A 22,311-nucleotide genomic window follows, 5' to 3' on the forward strand; every position below is an offset into this window, starting at 1 on the left:
CTCCATGCCTTTAAAATTTTGGGTTTCCTTTCAGTATCAAGTTCAACCTCCTCTGAGAATCTTCTCATGACCTCCCCCCGCCCCCCCCGTTGGTGGTGTCTCCTTCCTCAGTTTATCTTATTTTACTTAACTCTATTTATTGTATCTCAACATCAGAATGTGAGCTACTTGCATTTAGAGAGTGCATCTTTTTATTTTATCCCTACAACTTTGCATATAGCAGGTACTTCATGTTTATTGAATTAAAGATTATGTTGAAATCTATACATTCATTTGGACCCCTTTTATTCCTCAGTGACCCCTAGAGCTGAGGCATACTTTAACCGATAAAATCTAAAGACTGGTGAGGATTAGTATATCATTTTACATACAATGTAATCTGTAAATTGGAGTCAGAAATACGTAGTTTCACATCTAATAACAAGCTGGGTAAGTCCCTTAATTTTTTTGTGCCTTTGGCAACTTTACAGAACTTCAATTCTAAATGGATTATGATTTGCTTGGTGAATGCAGTTCCCTACTTGGACCAAGTCAGAGATCCTTCACATGTTTGAATAATCTTAGAAGGACTAGCAAAGGCTTTTCCTGTCACTATAAATTTTACCCTTGAGTAAGGATTGAAAGACCACTTAGATCAGGACCTGAATTCAAATTAAGCTTTAGACATTTATTAGCTGTGTAACCGTGAACAATTCATTTAATTTCCATTGCTTCAAAACACTTTGGACAATTACCCTCAGGGAGAAACTTGTTAATCATGGGTTTAGATCTAGCTTTAAGGTATTTCTTCTTCCTCTTTTGATATATGTCACTTCCTAACATTAAATAGTTTATATTTGTATCTTAAGAAATTTAGACTTATAAGGAAAAATGCTAAGTGATCTCTTGATCATATTCATCACTGTTAAATTACAACATGGAGTATGATTTATTAACCTCTTAGGCTTACTATGTAACCCTGGCCAAGTAATTCAGCCCTGTTCATCTCAGTTTCCTCATCTATAAAATGAGCTGGAGAAGGAAATGGCAAACCATTTCAGTATCTTTGCCAGGAAAACCCCAAATGGGGTCACAACGATTTGAATACTGTTAACTACAAAATAGTTTTTTTTGTGGTCTCCAAAGGCTTATAAATGGATTAGATGATATTATAGATATGAATATACTTTCCCCTAAAAGATCAGCCTACTGAAACTCATTTTTTATTTTGTTTTAAGAAAAACAATAGATCTGAATTTGCATGGTGTAAGTAGAAAGAGTACTGGATTTGAAGTTGTAGGAATGGAATATGAATCTTGACTTGGATCCTTTAATCTTGACTTTATTTTTCTGTTTCTTTGACAAGTAGTTAAAATCTCTTTGACTTCATTTTCCTTATCTATAAATTGAAGAAGTTAGAAGTTTTCTTCAGCTCTAAAATCTATGACCCCTTGAAAGGTAGGTAAAGCAGAACTTATGAAAGAGAAATAAGAAGTGACTTCATAAAATCTCATATTTGGAAGGAATCTGAGAAATCATATCCATCTAGTTCAACCTGTTTGAACCAAGAGTCTTCTTTATGATATCACTAATAAACCTGCATTTGTCCTATACATCATGTGAGGGAAAATGTACTACTTCCACAGGAAGCCTGTTTCATTTTTAGATGGCTTGAATAACACAAATCTTTTTAAATTTGATTTTGATGCCTACTTTATTGCAGGAAAATAGTTCTTTACTAGTTAGTGCATTTTGGTATTCATTAAGCAACAGTGATATAAAATTCATCAAACATTTATTAATTAGCTACAATTTCAAAGGTCTTCTGCAAGGAACTGGGTGTATAAAGAAAGTAATGATATAGTGCATACCTTAAAGGAGATTGTGTTGGTTATTTATTCAAATTTGTGTTGTGTGATAATGTCTCATAATTTAAAGAAGTTGCCTAGAAGTGATTGATCCTTTGAATTATATTGTATTTTAAAAATATATCCCAGTCTCAGTCAGGTTGTCTGCAATTAGTTTTGAATTTCAAGAACCATAATTTTATAAAATTGAAAATTGGTTAATTTTTTTAAAAAAATTTTATATTTAATTGCAGTGAGAGTTTGATATATCAATTGTGGGACATTTTGTAATATCACTATTTTTCTTTTTCTAAATAGTCACTTTTTAGAAAAGTAGTGTTCTTTAGACTTTTTTTTCAAGGCAATGGGGTTAAGTGGCTTGCCTAAGGCCACACAGCTAGGTAATTATTAAGTGTCTGAGACCGGATTTGAACCCAGGTACTCCTGACTCCAAGGCCGGTGCTTTATCCACTGTGCCACCTAGCCGCCCCCTTTATTCTTTCTATATAATCATCTCACCATTTTTTCTAATTATATGTTCTTGATGCATTATATGTCATGCAATTAAAACAGTTCTGATAATATTCTAAGTCTACCTATACATACCCAGTGCCTTTTCATTGCTCTTTAGGATCTAGTTTGATTTTTATGCAACTTCTGAGACATCCTTGACATTCTGACTTTCTCATTTTCCCTCATCCTGCCTATCCATTTAGTTGCCAAATCTCCTATGTGTTTCTTACAGATTTCTCTTTATCTTCACACATTTGGCTACCACCCTAGTTCAAGCCCTCATCATTGCTCACCTGGTCAATTATAATAGCCTCCCATTTTTTCTCATTGCCACAGGTCTCTTTTTAATCCATTCTGTGTACAGGTGCCAAAGTGACATTTGTAATACCCAACTCTCTTACTCAAGTCACAGTAGCCTCTTGTTGTTTGTAGGATCAAATACTAGCTTCTGTCTGACTTTTGAACCCTTTGAAAACTTAGCTCTAGATGGAGAACACTATTAAAAACAAACTAGATAATTTTAATTACATTAAATTAAAAAGCTTTTGCACAGACAAAACCACTGTAACCAAGATCAAAAGAAATGTAGTAAATTGGGAAACAATTTTTTACAACTAGTATTTCTGACAAAGGACTCATTTTTAAAATATACAGAGAACTGAATCAAATTTAAAAAAAAAAGGCATTCCCCAATTGACAAATGATCAAAGGATATGCAAAGGCAATTTACAGATAAGGAAATCAAAGCGATCCATAGGCATATGAAAAAATTGCTCTAAATTATTGCTTATTAGAGAAATGCAAATTAAAGCATCTCTGGTTTAACACCTCATACCTCTCAGACTGGCCAATATGATAAGAAAGGACAGTGATCAATGTTGGAAGGGATGCAGGAAATCTGGGACACTAATACATTGTTGGTGGAGCTATGAACTCATCCACCCTTTCTGGAGAGCAGTTTGGAATTATACCCAAAGGGCATCAAAAATGTGCATACCAGCAATATCACTACTGGGTCTATACCCTGAAGAGATTATGAAAAATGGTAAAAACATCACTTGTACAAAAATATTCATAGCAGCCCTGTTTGTGGTGGCAAAGAAATGGAAACTGAGGGCACATCCATCAATTGGGGAATGGCTTAACAAACTGTGGTATATGTATGTCATGGAACACTATTGTTATAATGAGAGACGAGGAGGAATGGGAATTCAGGGAAACCTGGAAGGGTTTTCATGAACTGATGCTGAGTGAGATGAGCAGAACCAGAAGAACATTGTATACCCTAACATCAACATGGGAGTTGAACCTTAATGGTTGATTATGGAGTTGCTCATTCCATCAATGCAACAATCAGGCACAATTTTGGGCTATCTGAGATGGAGAATACCATTCGTATCCAGAGAAAGAATTGTGGAGTTTAAACAAAGACCAAAGACTATTACCTTTAACTTAGAAAAAAAAACTGTCATCTTATGTAATTTTGCTCTTATACTTTGTTTTTTCTTCCTTAAGGATATGATTTCTCTCTCATCACATTCAACTTAGATCAATGTATACCATGGAAATAATGTAGAGACTACCCTCTGTGGGGGGTGGGGGTGAGGGAAGCAAGATTAGGGGAAAATTGTAAAACTCAAAATAGGGGGCAGCTAGGTGGCACAGTGGATAGAGCACCGGCCTGGAATCAGGAGTACCTGAGTTCAAATGTGGCCTCAGACACTTAATAATTACCTGGCTGTGTGTCCTTTGGCAAGCCACTCAACCCCATTGTCTTACAAAAAAAAATTTTTTTTTAAACCTCAAAATAAATAAAATATTTCTTAAAAAAAAAAAAACATAACTTAGCTCTAACCCTCCTTTCCAGGCTTATTACATGCTGTTTGGCATTATGTTGTCTGCAGTCCAGGTCAAATTGAACTTTTTACTGTTCCTCACACATGACACTCCCTCTTCTGTGTCCATGCCTTGATGTTCCCCCCATTCCTGGGTGCTTCTCACCTCCATTTCTTAGTGTCCCTAACTTTCTTCAGAGCTCAGCTCATATGAAGCTTTTCTTGATCCCCTAAACTTATATTTACTTTATAAATAGTGTGTGTGTACATGTACATATATATATATATATATTTATGTGTGTGTGTGTGTGTGTGTGTGTGTATCTATATATGTATATACTTGGATATGCATGCGTTATTTCTTCCATTAGATTATAAGCTCCTTGAGGGCAGAGACTGATTCATTTTTATCTTTATATTTTCAACACCTAGCACAGTGTCTGGCACCTGGTAGGTGCTTAATAAATGCTTTTTCATTGATTATTCTGAATATTTTAAAACTGCTTTAAAGTTGTGCACTCCTTGCATCCCCCATCTTTCTGCATTCATTTCCTTACTTTGTTAACTGTATTTAAGAGGAATGTAGTAGCTTAAGATCTGTTGATTCTATTTTTTTTGTTTTAAAATGTGTTATAGAAGCTATATAAATCAAATGGTGGATATTCAGGTTTTTCTGTTGTGTGACTGGGATTATTTTACGTTTGAGTTGTACTTAATCCAGTACTGCTTATTTCAGATTTAGAATGTAGAATGTAAATATTAAAAACATTGTGTTTAAGAAATTACTTTATTTCAATTATCTAGCTATGATGCATTCTTAAGTGTTTGTCTTATTTGTCAGGTATTTTTTAAAGAAATTTTCTTATATATATTGGAAACCTCTACCAGCTCATTTGACCACAAATGGATGGTTATCCAGACACTAACAAGGATTTGTGCAGGTATTAAAAACAATTCTTAAATGTTACCAATATATGCAATTAATTTAATATGTTTAGAGATTTTCCTGTTAAAATTAATACTGTTGTGTTTTTTCAGATGCTCAGAGTGTAGTAGACATTTATGTAAATTATGACTGTGACTTAAATGCAGCAAATATATTTGAAAGATTAGTTAATGATCTTTCAAAAATAGCCCAAGGACGGGGCAGTCAAGAACTTGGTATGAGTAATGTTCAGGTAGGAATTTTGAAAAATGTTTACAAATTTTAACTACATGAAAGGAATAATGTCTTTTTGTTTTTAAAATTGCTTTTTCTTAAGGAAATTTTTTTGTATATTTTTTATAGGAGTTAAGCCTGAGGAAAAAGGGTTTAGAATGTTTAGTGTCAATTTTGAAGTGTATGGTTGAATGGAGTAAAGATCAGTATGTGAACCCGAATTCTCAGACAACCCTTGGTAAGGTGACATTTAAAATGACTTTTTTTTTGTTTTTTGAATAATATTTTCTGGGTAGTTGGAATTGCCATTGTTCCTTCAGTGAAATTATGTCTATCTTTCACCTTGTTAAGAGAAATACTTCCATTAATTATTTCTTTGGGTAACTAATCATTAACTTAAAAATTACATGTCTTCTAACTAATTTGTCCTAATTTGCTCTGAGATTCATACTTTGATTAACTCATTAATATGTAGACTTTTTTATTGCTTAGAAAAAATATTGCAGTACTTTGGACATTTTACATCATTCCAATGACCTAACATAGCAGCAATGTGTTTCTTTGAGTGAACAAATTAACTTCGTTTAAATTAAAAACTCCACATCATTGATATGTGTAAAATGTATGAATGATATGACATTAGCAAAAGTTGATATTGCATTTAAAAATGATTTTTACAATCAAATGATTTCAAAGAATCAAAAGATTTATATCTGGGAAATTTCTCCAGAATTTCTGGGAAATGATATATCTCCTCTTTAAGAAATCACAGTATATAAAATATGGATTTTATATGCTTACAATACCATGTGGCAGCCTAATAGGTAATTAAGTTATAGACTGTACCAATAGAATTATATGGTTTAGAGAATACTCTCTTTTGTTTTAGATACCACAGTTAAGGGAGGATATTGACAGTCCGGAGTTTTGTGTTGAAGAGAGTGAGCAGAATTTTGAAGTACTAGAAATCATTTGCTTAAATCTGTCACTTGAAGGAACTAAGAAAATCTGGTCTAGAAAAGAAAAGATTTACAAAGACATGTTAGTGGACAGATATCTGAATGTCTTGTGGAAGAGGAATTAGTTTTATTTTGATCAGCTACTTGGGAACTCATGGTTAGGAACAATAGGTAGAACCACAAAAAGTTAGATTTCAGCTCAATATGTGAAAGAACTTCTAAGTAATTAGAGAGCTGTTTAAAAATGTTATGGTGTAATTTATTTCCAGGTGCTCAGTTTTAGAGTAGTTCAGATTTGACGCTAGCATTTGGGAAATCATGTATGGAGATTCAAGCTTCATATAAGGATTGACTATTTATCTCTAAAATCTTTTCTAAGGTTGTTCATATCTATGACTCCCCTTTTCCCCTTCCATCCTCTCCTCCCCACCCCATTAATAGTTCTAGTGGTAAATAATATTAACTAGGTTCAGTTCAAATCCATCAGTTCAAAGGACATCCCCTTCCTTGGTGAGAATATCAACACACAGCCAAAGGCAGAAGCATTTTCTGCATTGATCCATTGAGCATTAATGTGCTTTAGATTTTGCTCATGAAAAGTATGCATATCTTAACAATAAATGCCTCATTTAGGGTTAGTAAGAAAGTCTGATATTTTAAGTAATTGTAAAAAATGCTTTTGAAAGGCAAATAATGCTTTTATAATACTATAATTTGTCTATTTTCAATTTTTTAATTTTTATATTATCTTTCATATATGTATATTCTCAAATGGGGTATCTTGTAATTTCTTCCTTGAAACTATTTTTATAAAAATGATTACTTGACATGTAATTATAACATAATGATAATGATGATGATGATATGATGATAATAATACTTTTAACTCAATCTACTGCTGTAAGAAACAGATAACCATCTGGTTAACAAATTGTATTACTTCACATTTATATGAGGTTAGCTTATCTCTAAATGGTTCTTTCTATCTTTCATGTCCTGTGACTCATGTGATTAAGATGTTGGAAATATAGTGACATAGTTCAAAGTTTTTCATAGCATATTTTTGTCAGAATTTTTTGTTTTACTATTCATTTTTGTAGGACAGGAAAAACCCACAGAGCAAGAGACAAATGAAACCAAACACTCTGAGACGATTAACAGATATGGAAGCTTAAATTCTCTGGATTCCACTGCATCCTCAGGGATTGGCAGCTACAGTACACAGATGTCTGGCACTGACAATCCAGAACAATTTGAAGTCCTCAAACAGCAGAAGGAAATCATAGAACAGGGGATAGATTTGTAAGTGTCAAATTTAATATGAAAATATGTCAGTTTAATGTGAAAATATGACGATTGTCTTTTAGAAGGACAGACCAAAGTACCTCAGTTGAAGGGGTTAAGTTTCTGTACGTGTTTGCTGAATGATCTCACCTTCCCTCTTCTTAAACACCCCAGGAGTGGTAAAAAGGAAACTACTCTCCTGGATTTGAGCTATTTCTCTGACTACCATAGTGGTACCTTGTTTCTCATTGCAATCCTACACAGACATATGATTTCAATGCATAATTATATGTGAATGATTTCTGGGATACAAACTGTTTATGCTTTAGTGCATTATACATTAGTATACATTTAGTAATATGAACATTAATACAGTATATATACATTAGTGCATTTTCACATATTTCAATTAGTGTGATGAAATAAGGTATTCTTTGTTAAATATTTCTGTGACATAGGTAAAGACTTTAAAGTATGTAAGAGTGCCTTCTAAATCTTAGTGTTACTCCCTTTCTAAAAATAGTTATTAAGAGTCTTCCCTATTTGGGTCATGTGCTAATTATAACTTTTGATTTCTAGTTTAAAATTTTTTAATGTATTGATCTTTTGATCAGCTCCCACTTCAGTCAAGAAATATAGACTTTCTCATTATCTCTTCTCTCTTGCCTGTATTGTTCCTATCTCTCTACAATATCTTCCATCTTGAACTCATATACCAGGTTTTTTCAGATTTCCACCCCCTTTTTTTCTTGTTTATTCTGTTTTTCAAGAATACTCTGTCATACACCTCTGCCTTCTCCAGCCACATACTTTGTCAGTTTACCATGTGCCTTTTGCTTCACAGTAAACTTTTTCATTTCAAAATCGACTTATTGATTTTGACTACAGGCTCCAAAATAACTCATATTTTTATTTAATGAAGATAATTTCAATTCTTTCCTGGGAAGAATTTAGAATTATTTTTAGGGAATGGGATATTTTATTTTTATTGCCTTCTGGTTTTATGAAGGTAGCATAAACCCAGAACTTTCCAAGGGTTTTATTTTTACTCATCATTGAACAGATTTTCATACTGTAAAACTACATGTTTCTCTTTCCAGAATTTTAAATTGCCATTCTTTGTGGGTTAATAGAACAATTTGAGACTATTATTCTAGGATGATTTCCTCATCTATGGCCTTTAGTTAGTATGTGAGATACCATAGCTAAAGTTTACTAAGGACCTAATCCCTACTCTTCTAGGAAAATCTTAGGGCTCAAAACTTGGAGATTTCAGAAATTTTTTTCCTTCTATTCTCTCTGGAGTTCTAAAGTCTAGAGATAAAATGTCAGAAGTAAGAATGCTGTTTCCTAAATCCTAAAATAAAATCCTAAAATATCAATGCTCCAAGTAAGGTATGGTATACTAAAACTCTTTTGATCAGTTAATACTATAGCCAGATTTGTTCATGATTTAGGGGATGAAGGAAGGAAGTCTATGTTAGGAGGGGAAGGTATTCCAGAGGTTAAACTGGACTTGCTTTAAAATCCCTGGCATACAAAATGATCAATATGGAAATGTTTTAAGTGATTGTGTATGTATAACAATATCAGATTGCTCACCATAGCAGAGAGGAAGAAAAATAGGGAAGGATAGAATTTAGAACTCAAAACTTAAAAAAAAAACTAATGTTAAAATTGTTTTTACATATAATTGGGGAAAAATAAAATATTATTTAAAAATGCTAATAAAAATATCTAATATTATACCTCTTTTGCCTCTAAAATCATGATATATGCTACTTTCATTCCACTCCCTATAATTTCTTTTTGGCAAGGCAGTGGGGTTAAGTGACTTGCCCAAAGCCACACAGCTAGATAATTAATTAAAAATCTGAGACTGGATTTGAACTCAGGTCCTCCTGATTCCAAGGCTAACTGTCCCCCTATATTTCTTTTTTATTTGTTGTTTTTAGAAAGATTTTATTTATTTTGAGTTTTACCATTTTATCCCCATTCTTGCTTCCCTCCCCTCCACCCCCCACAGAAGGCATTCTGTTAGTGTTTACATTGGTTCCATCTTATACATTGATCTCAGTTGAATGTGATGGCAGAGAAATCATATCCTTAAGGAAGAAAAATAAAAATATGAGATAGTAAAAATCACATAATAAGATAACAGCGTTTTTTCCTAATTTGCAGGTAATAGTCTTTGTTTTTTGTTCAAAGTCCATAATTCTTTCTCTGGATGCAGATGATATTCTCCATTGCAGACAGCCCAAAATTGTCCCTAGTCATTGCACTGATGGAATGAGCAAGTCCATCAGGGTTGATCATCACCCCCATGTTGCTGTTAGGGTGTATAATGTTTTCCTGGTTCTGTTCATCTCACTCAGCATCAGTTCATGCAAATCCCTCCAGGCTTCCCTGAATTCCCATCCCTCCTGGTTTCTAATAGATAGTATTCCATGACATACAAATACCACAGTTTGTTAAGCCATCCCCAGTTGAAGGACATTCACTTAATTTCCAATTTGCCACAACAAACAGGGCTGCTAAAAATATTTTTGTACAAGTGATGGTTTTACCCTTTTTTCATAATCTCTTCAGGATATTGTGACTTAGTTCTTGTGTTGCTTAGTTTCTTTAGAAAAGTAATTTATTGTAGCTTAAGATTTTTTCAGAGTATACTTGAGGTTTTCTATTTTTAATGTTTGTATTACTATTAACATCATCCAGATTTAATAAGAAACCAAAGAGAGGAATACAATATTTGCAGGAGCAAGGGATGCTTGGTACTTCACCTGAAGATATTGCCCAATTTTTACATCAAGAGGAACGATTAGATTCTGTAAGAACATTTCACTTCATTCTGATTTGTTCTAGAAAGCTTTGTTTTAAATTAGTTTTATTTGGTATGTTATGACTGTTTAAAATGCCAGCCTTTCCAGTTAAATATATATGTAATCCAAAGTAACCCTAATATAGTTAATCATTTTGATTTTTTAACCTCAAGATATTCCTCTGGATATTTTGGAATATCAGTTAACTTTGTTTTTGACAGAAATCATTAGCATGTGTTTTCATGCTTTGACCATGATAGTTTGTGAAATTTGTTTTTCTTTTCTTTTAAACGTGCATGTAAATATTAGGAATAACTATGGCAAATTCACATGGTTTTAGTATGCCAACTTCTGCTTTTGTTTATGCTTTAGACTCAGGTGGGTGAATTCCTGGGAGATAATGATAAATTTAACAAAGAAGTTATGTATGCATATGTGGACCAACATGACTTTTCAGGAAAGGACTTTGTTTCAGCCCTCCGCATGTTTTTGGAGGGATTTCGTCTTCCAGGAGAGGCTCAGAAAATTGATCGGCTAATGGAAAAATTTGCTGCAAGATACTTAGAATGTAACCAAGGGTAAGTAATATGATAGATTTATAATTACATAAAATTATAAAATCAACTAAAATTTGTAATGTGGTTCTTCATTATTTTTCAGACAAACCCTTTTTGCTAGTGCAGATACTGCCTATGTTTTGGCTTACTCAATTATCATGTTGACAACAGATCTTCATAGCCCACAGGTATATTGTTTTTCTAAGTTAGTTTTCCAGTAATTATTTTAGAGTAAAAGAAGAGTTTTGAATGTGATCCTATGAAATTTTGACTTATTTAATAAATCAGCTGCTTAAATCACTACTCTGTTTAATTCTTATTCTGATCTGTTCTATTCCAGTTTATCTTTGGTTCAGAGGATAAGAACTGGAATTTACCCATAAGTACATAACAAAATTTATGGCTGTCTTCTGTACTGTTTACATTTTGTCCAAATTGGAGCAATTTGTTTTTAAAATGAATTTCCCCTTCCCCTTCCTTGTTGTTCTCTTTAGCCTTGGTTTCTCATTCAGAAAAATCTGTAGTGAATTTAAGCATTTATGATTGATTCAAAAATAGTTTGTAAAAAAGTACAAATTTAATTTTATTCCAAATTGTTTATTGCAGATGAAGGCATGTGAGTTTGTTTTTCTGTTTCTGCCACTCACTTGTCATTGCATATAAATGTACTTTAACATTAAAAATAGTAAATTCTATAGAAATTTAAGGTAGTTTTGCTACATTGTGATTCTGTGATTTATTTCCTCTTATAATGAAAATGATGGTAGTACAGTGATAATGGTGTAGCTATATTTCATTTTCAAAAGTGGACATGTTAGTGGAAACAAAGATTATTTGGTTTTAATTTCTAATTTCTTTTTTTTAACAATTTGCTTTAAATATGCATTTTTTTTAGTCTTAGGGTGTTTGGTTCTTTTGTATCTTTGAATGAGATAGCCTTTGCATTAATTCTCTCTTAAGAATTTCTTTAGAATTTTTTTATGAAAATAGTCTAATTTTTATTTATAAGGTAAGCTAGTATATTAAACACCGCATAGCATCTTTTTGCTTCTTTTTTGATTTCTTTGTTGTACCTAAAGTACCGAGACTTAAAGACTCTTTTATATCTTCACTTTTTATATAGTTTCTCCCTTGGGTGAAGAGATTCCAGATCTGATGCAAACTTTTCCTATACTCATTAAATTGGTATCATTTATCTCCCTTATAAACCCTGTGTTGAACATAATAGGTTGCAACTGAAGAATTTCTTAAAATTTTTATATTTGTAAGATTTCTCCCCTGGAAGACTATTTGATTAGGAACCAACATTGAACTTCGAATGAATCCTTTACCACCAAACTCATCACATTTCCCATGCTTTTTCCTCTGAGTGAATTTTCTGATCCTTATAAACATAGTAGTTCTTGGAAAATGTGTTCATCTTTGAGGATTTGATCTGAATTCTTGACATGATGTGAACTTTCTAGTGAAATGACTGTTTTATGACAGATTTTTTTTTTGTCCTCTGAAAAGTTCTATTCCAGTGTTTTGTTATGTTGGAGATGATTTTGGGTTTTCAAGTTCCAGCCAAACAAAAACAGATTCCAAAACATTTTATGAAGCTTTAAAGCTTTTCCAGTGTTTCCTGTGTTAGAAATAGTCTGTTGTCTAAGAATCCAGCACTTCTCTGGGCATGAAGCCCTTCATCACCACCAATGGCTGGTCCTCCAGTGAATAAAGTTTTTGTCCTTGGTAGTAGGGAAAAGAATGACAAAATGGTCTTCAGTCTTCTAAAGTATTCTTCTTTTTCAGGGGTAGAGTGGTGGAAAAGACTGTGATAGGAGTCACATATCTTTAGTTTACCAAAGGTCCTCTTAGCCTAAAAGGTGCAAAGACTTGTAAAGTTCTTAAGTCTTAGATAAACATTACTTTGATACTCTGATGTGTGGTCTTTGTCCTATTTCTAGTGAGTTGATGTGCTCCTGGAGATACTGAATCCTGTCCATATGGACATTCTCACTATAAATGAAGCCAGAGAACATAAATAAGTTGTAGCTAAATGGAAGAATGCCTCCAAGGTTCTTCTTTGAGAGGCAAGTGAAGGAGTTGGCAGAGTTTGTTTTAATTGTGCAACCAAAGGCACCAAAATGCATCATTTCATGGGATATTTCTTGGTCATCTTATTTTGCAGTGCTTATGCTGACTATAAGCAAATAGACTTATACAAAAATAATTTCTGCTTATGCATCAATAGCTGTAGGTGACAGATTAGAGCAGTTCTATTAAGAATTTTATAATAATTCCCTAAACTAAGTCAACATATAATTTTAATACTCAATTACTTCATTACAAAAATCTGTGGAAAAATGGAAGATGACTGAATAAGTATTTTGGAAAATAAAATTCTTGCTTAATAAATGAAAGAAGCAAAGATTTACAGATTAGTCAGAAGCTCTATGTTTAAATATTGTAAATGTTTTCTTTTATGAAGAGTAACAAAATATTAGTTGTGAACAATGTGAGAAAAAGTGAAATTATTTTATTGAGATAGATATAAAAACTCTTAATTACCAATGTGCTAGTCATTTCAGATAAGTTGTGTTCCTGGAATGGTAAATCCATGTAAAAATAGATTGACACTCCTGGGTATAGTTGCTTTGGTCACAATTCCAACGATAGAGGGAGGCACAGCATATGCAGGCAACAACTGCAGGACAGCTTGTGAGAGGGAGTGAAGGGAACCTGGAACCTGACTGGGGCTGACCTACCCCTGCCCTCTCTGAAACTCCAGTGACTGTTGAAAAAGTTAAACCCCCAGGGCATTATCTCTGCTCCTGTTGACATGTGGCTAGTAAAAAGAGCTCCGGAAATCTGCTACTGTTTCTATACCTATTCTCATCATTGAGATCAGAAATGCTGAATTTAAATATTTCAGTCTCAGATAACAGTGATTAATCCCAATGTATTCGAAGAAGTGACATTTAATCAAGTATATGGACTGATCAAATGCATACAGATGAAATGTTTACTTTTTATGATATAATTATTTAAATATATCCAGGAATCAATTCTGAAAATATTTCAGAGGATAAAATTTTAAAAGTATAAAATTGATGTCTAAAAATTTGATTGGTTTTACAAAAAAGATCTCAATATTGACTAGTATTTTGGTTTTTTTAAATTTCTATAAAATTTTTGAAAAAGTGGTGCAGTGAAGTGTATTCATAATATAAACATGAAATTATAACAGGTAAACTTTTACAGGTGATTTTCTATAGCTGAAGTCTTTCATGCTTATATCATTAGCAGAGAGAAACTATAAGATCTTTTCTGTTCATTTGCTCATTTTATTATTTATTTTTATTTATTTTTATTTATTTTTATTTAAGGCAATGGGCTTAAGTGACTTGCCCATGGTCACACAGCTGGGTAATGATTAAGTGTCTGAGGCCACATTTGAACTCAGGTACTTCTGAATCCAGGGTCAGTGCTTTCTATATGCTGTGCCACCTAGCTGCCCTCATTTGTTTCTTTTAATAAGAACAATGAGGTATACTCCACGCATGTTAAAATCACACAAGATTCTATAACAAGCTAGTCATAAAAAAGGAAGTTATAAATTTACTTAAAGTGTTTGCTAATATAATGGAAGATACTTTGCATGGAGTCAAATTATAAATCTTTTTATTGAGACAGTATCAGGCCACATTGTGCTTAGTTTGCTGAGCCCTAAAAGATACTGTAAATCTTCCTCATGTAAATTCATTGAAAAGAGATACAACCGGGGCAGCATAGTGGATAAAACACCGGCTTTGGAGTCAGGAGTACCTGGGTTCAAATCTGACATCAGACACTTAATCATTACCGAGCTGTGTGGCCTTGGGCAAGCCACTTAACCCCATTGCCTTGCAAAAACCTTAAAAAAAAAAAGCGAGAGATACAACTAATAATAATAATTCTCAATGGGGGAAAAAAATACACATTTCCCAGATTAAGTAATCAGTAAGCCCAGTACATTCATGTGCATTACACATCCACACCCATTCCCCCTCACACACACACACAAGGTCAATGAAATGTTCAGAACCTTGTATATACTAAAAGAAAAATTCATTTATTATGATCTTTGTAGGTTTTTCCACCAAAATAAAAAACAATATTAGACCCTCAAATGATTTTAGATGTTAACTAGGTCAATTAGTCATTTTACAAAAAATGAGAGGAAATTGAGTAAATGGCAAATATAGCTACTAATGATAGTTTAAATTTACATAGCCCTTTAGAGTTTGCAAAATTCTTTAAAAATATTGTCTTGATTTTATCCTAATAATCATCGATGATGGTAGGTGCTATTATAATCCCCATTTTATAAGTGAGAAAATGAGACAGACAGAGGTTCAGTGACTTACTATGAGTCATGCAGCTATTAAGTGTCTGAACTCCAGACCCAGTGCTCTCTCTGTTATATCATCTAGCAAGTCATAATATTCCATCAGATAATTCCATTGTATTTATGTATTAGTGATTTTCAAGCTGATATCACTTAGTACTTTTTTTTTAGGTTTGTTTTTTTTTGCAAGGCAAAGGGGGTTAAGTGGCTTGCCCAAGGCCACACAGCTCGGTAATTATTAAGTATCTGAGACCAGATTTGAACCCAGGTACTCCTGACTCCAGGCCGGTGCTTTATCCACTGGGACACCTAGCTGCCCCTAGTACTTTTTTGTACATTGATTCTTCCCTTCAAGATTATGCCTCACATCTCTAATGTCTTCATATTCCATGGTTATTTTCTTTTATTTTCTCAAAGCTTCTCCAAAATCACTTATTCAAAGTGATGTTCTCCATTTCTTTTTGTATTTAAATTTTCTTTATATACCTCAAAAATGAAAAGAGATGCATACATATTGTAGTCTTTTATTTAATATACATGAATGCCTAGATTTGAGATTTATGCATTTCCCAGAAATTTATTTGGACATAATGTGGGCTTTGGTACCTACCACATACTAGAATACAGTTTACCATCTTGAATTTGCCTGAAACTTTGAGGAAGACAAATTTTAGATAAATATGCAGGAAAATTTCAATAATTAGAATGGTTAAAAAATATAATAAGCTTTTTTTGTAAGGAATAAAGTAACCTGTCACTGGATAAACAAAGCTGGACTGGAGATGATCAAGGAATTTATACACTCTTAAGCTTTCATCGTTCTGTCCAATGAGGTTTTATATAGTTATTTTTTCCAGTTTTGATTACAGATCTTCTTGACTTCTATTTTTTCTAGTGAAATTCATAGATTGAAATTTATTTCCTAATACCCTTATGGTAAAGATTATGTAGTAGTTGTTGTTTTTATCTTGGCTTTTGATTTTATAGATATGTGTGCCTTTGTTTACTTTTTCATTTAAAAGCAAAACAAAACATTGCTCAATAATAAAAGCTAAATAATGATAGTATTAGGTCAAGTTTTGGGCATAGATTCTACTTGAAGCTTAATGGAAGTTTTTTAACTGTGATATTTTTAGCATTAACTGATATTTTTAGCATGCTCTTTTTTATTGTATTCTTATTTTATATGTCTAACATGTTTTAGATTGCCTTATGTGCTTGCATATAAATATAAATGTTCTACTAAAAAAATTCTGTGGAAATGTTTAAAATACTTATAAACATTTTAGCATAATTGTTTCCACATACTTTATACTATCATGAACAACCAGATTTGACATTAACATAAAATACATGTGAAGCACTTTGAAACCTTAAAGTTCTATAGAAACGATTAATTGACAGTGAGGGATCAGTTCACTGTAGTAGGAACTATTTTTTTCCTTCATACTTAAAGATGACACTATCCTCTTCAGTAAAATAGTTTTTGACTATAAAAAAAGAAGAAAATTCAGTGATACTCAGTGACCTCTTCTATCTACTGTCTTGTTGCCATTTGTACCATTTGAACTCTCATAGTCTTTGGGAATTAGAGAGTATGGTTGTGTTTTCTGATTTGCATTCTTTTTTAATTACGTGAAAATTATTATAAGGAATTAAGTCCCGTTATTTTCTCCATTAGTATTTAGCATTGAAAACTGTTATGAGAGCTGACTTTATAAAATTATTATCTTCTCATATATAGTAGAAATATGTTGAGAAATTCAACAGCTTCTCAAAGTTCTTAAAAGTAGTTCTCAAGTGATTTTCCTCTGTAACTGTCTTATAAATTTATGTTTCTATTTTCTTCAAAAACTATCAAATAATTTAATTTTTTATTAAGTTGTGATTTAAAAAATCAATTTAGATATTCTAAAGGAATTACTTTCAGCTTCTTTATATAGCATTCCATTTTGTCTTTTCTACTACAATGGTTTTCATTTTGCACATAAGTATTTATTTCAGTCTTAGTAAATAAATTACTTTCTTAGTTCAGATTTGAAATTTAGATAAATTCTAATAAATTAATTATTCATTTTCAAATGTTCCTTTTTCTCTGAACATGTTCAAAGTCAGAATACTATTATATTGTGTGATTATAGTTAATATATATTTATTTGATTGCTATTTTAGCCAAGCTTTATTTTTGGTCTTCATTTATTCTCAGTAGTAGCCAATCTGTTTTGGGTGTAACATTGTACAAACTTATTTTGAGATCTTGGGGATCCAGAAACGAAGGCCACATATAGCCATTTTTCCTTTTCGTTCTCCCACTTTTTTTACCCTTCCCCACACACACACATACTATTCCTTCAGATTCTCTAAAGTAATTTAGATTTACAAAAAGGAAATGTACTTTCTTCATGATAGGAACACTTTACACCAGATTTTAGGAATTTCCGGGAATGACTGTGATCCTTCCTAATCTTGTTGCTTCTTTAAATATTTTCTATTTTATTTTTGTTATCTAGATAGACTATTTTTTAGTTTTCATCAAAACATTAAGGACAACTTGTTTTCTTGATTTTCCCCTTCCCCACTCCATCAGTTTTTCTTTATAATGTAAAGAATGTCTTTCAGAATTAAGAGTACTAAATTTTTCTGCTCCCTTGTCCTGTTGTGAATATAGTAATTTTTAAAAATTATACATGCTTATATTATAAATAGTTTCTCCTTAGTTACTGCTAAAATTACTCCTTTTTCTTTTTAAAGGTTTTTGCAAGGCAGTGGGGTTAAGTGGCTAGCCTAAGGCCACACAGCTAGGTAATTATTAAATGTCTGAGGTGAGATTTGAACTCAGGTTCTCCTGACTCCAGGGCCTGTGCTCTATCCACTGTGCCACCTAGCTGCCCCTTCCTCTCTCCTTTTTCTCTGATTTGTTAGAATCATTTCTTTGCAACGAGTAAAACAGAACTTGAATAAAAATGTTTTTTTCTTTTTTTCTGTTTTTTGTTTTTAACTTTTTACATTTGGGAAGATGTTTTTCAGTGCATGATTGCCTTAAAGGACCTCTCATGTAAATTTATCTTTAATGAGACTATTTACCATCTTTATTAAAGAAGTTAAAAATTCAAAATCTTTGCTTTTGTTGTGTATCCTTTCACCACTGTTTGTATTTTGTTCAAATATTTACTAGGCTCTTCTTGCACATTCAGCATTTTGTTTGGTAGTTACATGCAAACTTCTTTTCTTTCATCTCTCTATATTTTTTTTCCCAATATGTGATCTGCCTAAAGAATAGGTTTCCCTTTTAGATTTTTAGAAATTATTCTGAGAGGAAGTATACTTAAGAGAAAGTAAGACAGATGATAATATCTTACTTTTCTTTCACTTCCACCATTGTTGTAAATTAGGACAAATCCTAATATATCCTACATTTTAAATTCTTTGTTTCTGAGTTAATAATGCATTTTGCTTTTTTCCCTGCAATGTATGTAGTTTATACTAGGACTCCTAAGTCATTGTCCATCGGAGTCATCTGGGTTTTTGGCTGTGCTGGGTTCTCAAGTATGGTTGGTGGGGCTACCATCTTACAGCCTCCTAACTTTGGTTCCAAAACTTTATCCAGGTATGCATTAGGTCCTTTTTATTTAGGATACCTTTAAGTAGGAGAAAAATTTCACAGGATACCCTGCCCAAGTCACCTAATGACACTTAATTGTCCTTTCAGTATTTTTCTTTTCCTTACATTTCAGATATTGTCATCTTTGCTTCCATAACATGTATACTTTTAACCTCTTTGTGTTCTTTTGGAGCAAAGATTAAGCCATCTTTTATCCTTCTCTTAAGTGACTCTAATTTAATATTTATAAGAATTTTGAATAGAATTCTCAGATGTCCTTGAGGACCATTTCCTTTCTTTCTTTATCCCAGTCTCCCTATACATGTTTTACATAGCTTAGTATCAGACCTAGTGTAGGGCAGTACATATCTTTCCAAACTCATTAGATTTGTCTTATACCTCGTTTAACAAGTAGTCAAACAGTGTGGTTTAGTGGAAGACTCGGATCTGAGCATTGGTTCTGACACTTATTACCTAACCTCCATATGCCTCAGTTCCCTTATTTGTAAAATGGGAGTAAAACTTTTACTACTTATCTTGCTGTTGTAACAAAAACACATCATAAATTATAAAGTGATAAATAAGTAGATCTATTTCTGTTTAATCTTTCTATACACACAAATTATTCTTTTTTCTCTTTTTTCATTTCTTATGGATGTATGATTGGATAATTTATCTTTCATGTCTACAAAAGTATTCAGAATCTATTGATTGATTATATTTGAACTCTACAAAATAAATGCAATTTTCCTATCTCAATTTTCCTTATTTTTGACTTTTTCACATTTAGGTAAAGAATAAAATGACAAAGGAACAGTACATTAAAATGAATAGAGGTATCAATGACAGTAAAGATCTTCCTGAAGAATATCTGTCAGCTATCTATAATGAAATAGCTGGAAAGAAGATATCAATGAAAGAAACAAAAGAACTAGCAATACCTACAAAGTCAAGTAAGCAGAGTAAGTAAATTAGCCAAATATTGATTGTCAGTTCAAAAAAAGATTCTTCATTATATATAAAATGTATTATTTCTCTCTTAATCTATGGCATATTATCTCGAATAATTGCATGACATGGTAGCTATTTAACAATTATGTAACAATCCTGAGGTCAGGTTGATGTTGGGACCAGATCACACAGAGCATTGCTATGTATGGGAGAAAACTTGATATAGAGAATAGACAAGATTAGCTTGGTTTACTGAGGGGCCTGAACTTCATCAACATGTTACACTTGGAATTGTAGCTTCTGCTTTAGACCAGGGAGCAAAAAATTATGGTAGGAGGGGCCAAACAGATAGCAAAAAATGGTTCTTTATACTTTTAAATTAAATTTAAACATGTCAAAACCTTTTTCAGAAGGCAGTCATGTGATAATCCCTGCTCTAGGCATGGTAGGTCAGCCTATCATCTCCCATTATGAATTTTCTGCTAGTTTCAGGCACTGTGCTAAGCACTGGGGATACTAAGGAGGACCCCAAATAGGCTGTTCTCAAAGACTTTACAGTTTGATGCGGTAGAGACAACATGCAAGTAATTGTGACAAGCAAGATCTAGCCAGAATCAGCAGGGATAATCTCAGGGGGAAGGCACCAAGATTAAATGGGATCAAGACATTAGTTTAAGAAGGCTTGGGGACCGAGGTGAGGAAAGTAGAGGGTTCAGATTCAGGGGGCAGCCAGTAAAAGTGCCCTGTCAGGAGAGTGACCATCATGTGTCAGTAACAGCACAAAAACCATTGTCACTTGATCTCAGAGTGTTACTATGGGTGCAAAGAAATTTGGAAAAGTAGGAAGGGTCCAGACTATTAAATGGAATATGCCTGTGCTGGAAAGGATGATATGAAAAGCAAGCACCTGGGTCTGAGACTGTGTGAGGTGCCGGACATGGCCAAAAGGAGTGAGATTGAAGAGAACCAGGCAGTTCTGCACCATGAGGCCTCTGGTCAAAGCAACCAATGAGTTGGTCATTGAGCCAGAAAATCCAGTGCAAGGTACAGGAGGCTGCCCTGCAGAAAGATAATAAAGTGATTTCCAAATTTCTAAACAGGACCATCTCAGCAGAGTACTTCAAAGCAAAAGAGATTACTGTGGATTCATTATAAACTCCCCATGAAATTTTCTTATCAATACAATTTTGTTTAACTATAATCAGCTCTTAAAGAATCATTCTTTTTTTTTAGGTTTTTTTTTTGGTTTTTGTTTTGGTTTTGGTTTTTGTTTTTTTTTTTTTTTGCAAGGCAGTGGGGTTAAATGGCTTGCCCAAGGCCACACAGCTAGGAAATTATTAGGTGTCTGAGACCGGATTTGAACCCAGGTACTCCTGACTCCAGGGCCGGTGCTTTATCCACTGTGCCACCTAGCTGCCCCTTAAAGAATCATTCTTACTGAATTATAAGCATAAAAGTTAATTTGTATTTCTAATCTCTCCATGCACTATTGAAACTAAAAGCTGACTAAACATTTGACACTTCACACCTTTCATCTGGGCAGTCCCTATCTTCTTTTTTTGTTTGTTTTTGTTTTCTTTTTTGTTGTAAACTTTCCACAGATTCCAAGAACAGAATTTTTCATCTTCCGTCATGAACGTATTGACAGTTTTACAGTTCTGTTATATATTGTGGGAGCTTCAAAGTTGCTTTAATACTTGTAAGAGGTTCAGAGTGGGATTAGAAAATGATTTTTCATATCTTTTTTTAAGCTTTCCTCAAACAGAGGTGAAATGATATAAAATAAGTGATCTAGAAAATTCTAACTTGTTTTATAGATGTAATAATGCTTATTTGATCTCAGTACTTAAAATTCTATTCAGAGACTAAAAATATGGAAAAAAGCAATAAAAATCTCAAGAATATACTTTCTAGTCACTTTTTTGTGTTTTCCAAAAGATGTATTGTTACATTGATGTCCAGGGAACATAATTAGAAAAGGATAGTGAAGGTGATAGAAATAGGGAATTAATTTAATGACTCGGAATTCAAGAACAAGTAATTTGAATTCATTTGGAGATACTAAGCCAAAGAAAAAATGGTGAACTTGATTGGCCATTAGCTTTTATTTCTTTCAACCTGTTTCTTACTCACAAAGACAGATTATCATACTTTACTTTTTCATATTCTTCCTTTTGGCTCTTCCCTTGCCTAAACTATTACCTGAGTGGAATCAAACTCAGAACCTTAGGCAAGAAGGCTATAGTGATTCACTGAGACACCTAAATCTTTGAAATGCTTTTGTTATTATCAATTTCTTGACTCCCCCACTAAACAGCAAGCATATTTGATATGGGAAGATGATTTTCCTTGACATATCAATTGAATCTTCTTTGCTCCTAAGCTTCACTTGCTATTCTTGATTCCCATCCTCGGACTTTTCCCTTTAAACTGAT

General features: G+C 32.9%; 1 protein-coding gene across 1 annotated transcript in view; it reads left to right on the forward strand.

Moving 5' to 3' along the window:
• Window positions 1-22,311, forward strand: part of ARFGEF1 (ARF guanine nucleotide exchange factor 1) — a 161,964-nt gene that overhangs the window by 83,377 nt on the left and 56,276 nt on the right. Inside the window, exons 11-18 of the mRNA XM_074203275.1 lie at window positions 5,016-5,115; window positions 5,213-5,352; window positions 5,463-5,571; window positions 7,393-7,594; window positions 10,295-10,406; window positions 10,771-10,976; window positions 11,059-11,143; window positions 19,716-19,887. Of these exons, the coding sequence (XP_074059376.1) occupies window positions 5,016-5,115; window positions 5,213-5,352; window positions 5,463-5,571; window positions 7,393-7,594; window positions 10,295-10,406; window positions 10,771-10,976; window positions 11,059-11,143; window positions 19,716-19,887 (1,126 nt within the window). The remainder of the gene's footprint in view (window positions 1-5,015; window positions 5,116-5,212; window positions 5,353-5,462; window positions 5,572-7,392; window positions 7,595-10,294; window positions 10,407-10,770; window positions 10,977-11,058; window positions 11,144-19,715; window positions 19,888-22,311) is intronic.

The sequence above is a fragment of the Macrotis lagotis genome, chromosome X, assembly GCF_037893015.1.
Source record: "Macrotis lagotis isolate mMagLag1 chromosome X, bilby.v1.9.chrom.fasta, whole genome shotgun sequence".
NCBI lineage: Eukaryota > Metazoa > Chordata > Mammalia > Peramelemorphia > Peramelidae > Macrotis > Macrotis lagotis.